Here is a 6,000-nt window from a genome sequence, read left to right as displayed (position 1 = left end):
CACCCAGCTTAGTGTCATCTGCAAACTTACTAAGGGTGCACTCAATGCCTTCATCCAGATCATTGGTAAAGAGCTTTCTCCAGCTTTCTTGTAGGCTCCTTTCAGGTACGGGAAGGTCACTAAGCGAAGCATTGGAATGGGCTGTGCAAAGAAGTGGTGGAGTCTCAGTCTGTGGAGACATTAGAAAAATGTGTAGACGTGGTTGAGTAGGCACGGTTGTGCTGGGCTGACAGTTGGATGAGATGATCGTGGAGGTCTATTCCAATCTTAATGATTCCACGATCCTATTACTGTAAACATTAGAGTTACTCAAACATGCACAGATTGTGTGTGTTGTGGTTGTAAAAGCCAATAACTGTGAGAGGGCTCCTTCAAAGGCATGCACACTGTGGAGAAAAGGTGTAGAAGCAGAATAAGTTGCCTTTGCACTACACTGGCACTGTGTGGCTACTGTTTTACCAGAACTGGGGATAACACACCAAAATGTTACTGTAACAGATAGTTAATTTCCAAAGGTTGGGTCTCTGTTAAGGGATGCATCTCCTCTGGACAGCATAGCCATTCACAAACCATTTTAGGAGGTCTTAGGGCTGGATGAAACTAGAATTTCAGGGTATGGGTCTGGATTTTAACTTGTGTTTGCTGCACTGATTCACTGCTCCTAAATTGGTCCTGTGCCCATTTGGGAAAGCTTCATCTATTGGAGAGGCATCTAGCAAGAGAAAAGAAATCCTGCTCCAATCTTCTTTCCGAAAGGAGAAGCTGAAGTCAAGCCACAAACCCCACAGGGTTTACATGACAGAGTGGGAATTTCTCCTTGTATCTTCTGAAGATTGAGAAGCTGGCAGCTAGTCACCAGTGGGGTCCCCCAGCGCTCAGCTATAGGGATAGTGCTCTTAAATGTTTTTATAAATGATCTGGATGCAGGAAAAAATGTACATTAAGTAAGTTTGCTGATGATACTTAATTAGGAGGAGCTGTGGACTCTCTTGAGAGTAGAGATGCTGTACAGAGAGATCTGGATAGACCTGAGAGCTGGGCAATCGCCTGTACGACATTCAACAAGAGCCAGTAATGGATTCTCCCCCTGGATAGGGTTAATCCTGGTTATACATACAAATCCTGGGGATGAGAGGCTGGAGAACAGCCAGCGGCCCTGTAGAAAGCAGTTGGGGTTGGGTTGATGGCAAGTTGGATGTGAACCAGCAGGGTGCCCTGGCAGCCAAAAGGGTCAAGCATGTGCTAAGGTGCATCCACCACACCGTAGCTGTCTGGTGGAGAGAGGTGATGGTTCCATTCTACACTGCACTGGTGCAGCCCCACCTCCAGTACCATGTGCAGTTTTGGGCTCCTCAATGTAAGAAGGGCATCAAACTATTTCACAGAATCACAGAATAACCAGGTTGGAAGAGACCCACCGGATCATTGCGTCCAACCATTCCTATCAAACACTAAACCATATCCCTCAGCACCTCGTCCACCCGTGCCTTAAACATCTCCAGGGAAGGTGACTCAACCACCTCCCTGGGCAGCCTGTTCCAGTGCCCAATGACCCTTTCTGTAAAGAATTTTTTCCTAATGTCCAGCCTAAACCTCCCCTGGTGGAGCTTGAGGCCATTCCCTCTTGTCCTGTCCCCTGTCACTTGGAAGAAGAGGCCAGCACCCTCCTCTCTACAACCTCCTTTCAGGTAGTTGTAGAGAGCAATGACGTCACCCCTCAGCCTCCTCTTCTCCAGGCTAAACAACCCCAGCTCTCTCAGCCGCTCCTCATAAGGCCTGTTCTCCAGCCCCTTCACCAGCTTTGTTGCTCTTCTCTGGACTCGTTCCAGAGCCTCAACATCCTATTTGTGTGTGCCCAGAGGAGAGCAACCAAGATGGGGAAAGTCTCAAGGACAGGACTTGGAGGAGCTGCTGAGGTCACTTGGCTTGTTCAGTTGGAGAAGAGAAGGCTGATGAGAGGTGCCTTCATTGCAGTCTACAACTTCCTCAAGATAGGTAGCAGAGGAAGAGGTGCTGATCTCCTGACTCTTGTGACTGATGACAGGACACAAGAAATTGAGGGAAGCTGCATCAGGTGCAGTTCAGATTGGACATTAGGAATATAATCTTCACTGAGAGGGTGGTTGATCCCTGGAACAGGTTCCCAGGGAGGTGGTCACAGCACTGTATGGGGTTTGTGTGGCAAGATTTGGGAGGGGTGGGGGGCACTGCAGGGGTGAGAAGGTGATAGAATCTTCTGCTATGTTCAACAAAGCCAATGCCAACTGGCCCCAAGACAGACCCACTGCTGACCAAAGATGAGTCCATGGATGACGAAAAAGTCTGCACAAGAGAAACTTCAGCTGGAACATGCACAGGGACCCCTTCCACTGGACCAGGCTGCCCAAGGCCCATCCAACCTGACCTTGAACACCTCCAGGGATGGGGCAGCCACAGCTTCCCTGGGCAACATGTGCCAGTGCCTCACCAATCTCATTGTGAAAAATTTCTTCCTAATGTCTAATCTAAATCTTCTTCCTTTTGATTTAAAGCCATTCTCTCTCATCCTGTCACTTCATGGTCTTGTATAAAGTCCCTCTCCAGCTTTCCTGTAGCCCCTTCAGGTACTGGAAGGTTGCTCTACCGTCTCCCTGGAGCCTTCTCTTCTCCAGGCTGAACAATCCCAGCTCTCTCAGGCTGTCTTCATAGCAGAGGTGCTCCAGCCCTTGGAACATCTTTGTAATGTCTGGCTGTACGATTTAAAAAGGGCTGGAGAGTTATTGCAGAAAGGAATAGGGCAAAGTGTAGGCTGGGGTCCATATGAGTTATAAGAGTTTGTGTGCAAATCTGTTATCTCACGTCTGTTGAGATTTATACTTATTATTTATGGTCTTGCTCCTACATGTGAGAATTAATTGATAAGTTTTGCTGCAGCTGGTTTGTATGTTTATTTATCTCATCATATAAATCTGTCCTGTAAGATGTAGCTATTTTAGGCTAAGAGATAGCCTGTCTTAGGGCTGTGAGAATGTATCAACAGGCTTAGTTGCTTTGTGAGATGCAGCTGTTGTAGGAGATAACCTTAAGGGAGTCTCCGGACATGGTTGGATAATCAAAAACAGAAAAAAACATTCTTTGAAGATTTATATGGTTCTTTGACTAAAACTACTATATTTACCCACTGCTTTTGTAAGACGTTATGCCTTTTTTAGAAGGGCATCTGATTCAGCGCTGAATTGTAAGTAAACATATTGTTGCCTTTGCTTCGAAGACTTTGTCCTTTTCCATGCTTCACCAGTAAATGAGCGTTTCTCACATACAGAAAACTCTGTTCACGCTTGTGAGTAGTGCTAAGCCCTGCAGTACCAAGACATTTTTCAGCTCAGCCCGGAGCCCTCTACTGTCCGCAGCCTCCCCCCCTCCGGCCCTCGGCCCGCCCCGCTCCGGCTCCTCCCCGGGCCCCGCGCTGTTGTGGTTCCGGGGCGGCGGCAGCATGGAGCCGGCGGCGGAGGGCGGTGAGCGCCGGGCCGGGCCGGGCCGGGCTCCCCCCGCCGCCCCCGCTGACCCCCGCCTTCTTCTTTCCCCTGTCTTTGCAGACGCGGAGATGCTGGGCGCGCCCGACCCGGAGCTCGCGGCCACCATGGGCTTCTCCGGCTTCGGTGCGGGCCGGGGGTGCCGGGCTGGGGGTCGCGGGGCGCTGGGGGTGCAGGGCAGTGACTGCAGGGCTGGGAGTCATGGGGTTCAGGGTACAGGGCTGGGGGTCGCGGGGAGGTGGGTCCTGGGATGGGGGGTGTAGGGTTGAGGGGCGCAGGGGGGCAGGGCTGGGGGTTGCAAGGCGGTAGGTGCAGGGCTGGGGGTCGTGGGGGGCTGGGGGTGCAGGGTGCAGGTGTGGGGGTCGTGGGGAGGTGGGTCCTGGGCTGGGGAGTGCAGGGCAGTGGGTGCAGGGCTGGGGGTCATGGGGTTCAGGGTGCAGGGCTGGGAGCACAGCGGGTGGTGGGTGTTGGGCACAGGGCTGGGGTTTGGTGGGTGCTGGGGTGGGAGCACAGGGATTGGTGGGTGGTGGGTGCACGGCTGGGGGCCATGACGGGCTGGGGGTGCAGGGCTGGTAGCGTAGGTGCAGTGGATGCTGGGCTGGGGGTTGTCTGGGGTGGTGGGTGCTGGGCTGGGGGGCACCGGGAGCCGGGAGTGCAGGATTGGTAGCACAGGGGCTGGGGGTGCTGGGCTGGGGGCCCCGAGGGGCTGGGGGTGCAAGGGGTGGTGGGTGGTGGATGTGGGGCTGGGGGTTCAGGGTGGAGGGTTGGGACTGCAGGGGGGTTTGAGGCATAGGACTGGGGGCATGAAAGGTGCAGGGTGTAGGGTCTGGGAGCGTAAGGAGTGGTGGGCAGTAGGTGCAGAGGGAGCACAGATGGTGGTGAGTGCTGGGCACAAGGCTGGGGGGCACGAGGGGATGGGGGTGGAGGGCACAGTGCTGGGGGTCATGGGGCGGTGGGTGCTGGGCCGGGGGGCACAAGGGGTGGCAGAGGGTGAGGGGTGCAGGGAGCGGTGGGTGCCGATTGCAGGATGAGGGGTGCAGGTGGCAGGGGATATAGGGGGGACAGGGGTGCAGGGCACTGGGCTGGGGGCATGGGTGGTGTTGGTAGGGGTGCTGGGTGCTGGGCTGTGAGCACGGGCGGTGGAGTGGGGGGTGCTGGGCACAGGGCTCGGGGATGATGGTGAGGGGTGTAGGGTGAGGGGCGAAGGTAGCAGGAGTCACAGGGGCAGGGGTGCTGGATGAAGGGCTGGGGGCATAGGGGGCAGTGCAGGGGGTAGTGAGTGCCTGGTCAGAGGAGTGGGGCAAGGAGAATGCTGGGCACAGGGCTGGGGGGCATGATTGGTGATTGTTGGGGAATGCTGGACTGGGGTGCAGTGGCAGGGGGTGTCAGGTGCAGAGCTGGAGACATGGGGGGCAGTTAGTGGGGAATCCTGGGTGCAGGGCAGGGGGTGGGGATGCAATACACAGGGCTTGGAATGCAGGGAGTGGTGGTGGAGGATGATGGGGTTGCAGGGAGTAGGGGTGCCAGGTGCAGGGCTGAGGGTGCAGGGTGTGGGTGCAGTTGCGGGGACTGCTGAGCAGAGGGTGCCAGATGCAGGGCTGGGGGCGCATTGGCGGGGGATGCTGTGTGCGGGCTGGGGGGCACCGCGGGTGGTGGTGGGTGCCAGGCACAGGGCATGGGGGTGCAGGTGGCAGGGGGTGCAGGTTGTTGGGGTGCCAGGTGCAGGGCTGGGAGCACAGGGGGTGGTGGTGAGGGCTGCCATGGAGGATGGGCGTTGGTGGCAGGGGGTGCCAGGCACTGGAGTGGCTGGTGGTTCTGGGTAGGCAGCACTGGGGAGGCTGCCGACTGGGCTTGAGGGCAACAGAGCATCAGGCCTGTTGCCCCCTGAGGCTGCTTCAGTGCCTGTGACCAGTGTAAGCCTGTTTACCAGTCTCTTTCCTCCTTCATTTTCAGGGAAGAAAGCTCGGACGTTTGACCTCGAAGCTATGTTTGAGCAGACGAGGAGGACAGCTGTGGAGAGGAGCAGGAAGGTCTTGGGTAAGAAATGTGGCTGGAGTTGGCTACTGTGTTTGGAAACTTGCTCTTTAACCTAAAAGGAGGTTGGAGTGAGGTGGGTGCTGGTCCCTTCACCCGAGTAACAACTGATAGGACGAGAGAAAATAGCCTCATGTTGCTCCAGGGGATGTTTAGATTGGATAGTAGGAAAAACTTCTGTACTGAAAGAGTGGGTATGCACTGGAACAGGCTGTCCATGAAGGTGGTAAAGTCACCATCCCTGGCAGAGATCACAATACGTGCAGAGGTGGTGCTTCAGGATGTGGTTTACAAGGCACAGTGGTGGTGTCTTGATGGCTGGACTGGATGATCTTAGAGGTCTTTTCCAACCTTACCGATTATATGATTCTATGAAACGTGTTTTGTTGCTGTGTTGTGGGATAATGAATGTTTCAGATGTCTGAGACTGCCTGTATAGTGAATAGAAAACAAG

At 54.8% G+C, this 6,000-nt stretch overlaps 1 protein-coding gene across 1 annotated transcript in view; it reads left to right on the top strand.

Annotated features, from left to right (window-relative positions):
* The first annotated feature begins 3,440 nt into the window (after positions 1 to 3,440).
* WDR70 (WD repeat domain 70) overlaps positions 3,441 to 6,000 on the top strand; it is a 146,930-nt gene continuing 144,370 nt past the window's right edge. The window contains exons 1-3 of the mRNA XM_069880104.1: positions 3,441 to 3,494; positions 3,576 to 3,638; positions 5,466 to 5,549. Of these exons, the coding sequence (XP_069736205.1) occupies positions 3,473 to 3,494; positions 3,576 to 3,638; positions 5,466 to 5,549 (169 nt within the window). The 5' untranslated portion in view covers positions 3,441 to 3,472. The remainder of the gene's footprint in view (positions 3,495 to 3,575; positions 3,639 to 5,465; positions 5,550 to 6,000) is intronic.

This window comes from Phaenicophaeus curvirostris, chromosome Z (genome assembly GCF_032191515.1).
Source record: "Phaenicophaeus curvirostris isolate KB17595 chromosome Z, BPBGC_Pcur_1.0, whole genome shotgun sequence".
NCBI classification, from domain to species: domain Eukaryota; kingdom Metazoa; phylum Chordata; class Aves; order Cuculiformes; family Cuculidae; genus Phaenicophaeus; species Phaenicophaeus curvirostris.
This window is presented reverse-complemented; position numbering and strand designations above follow the sequence as displayed.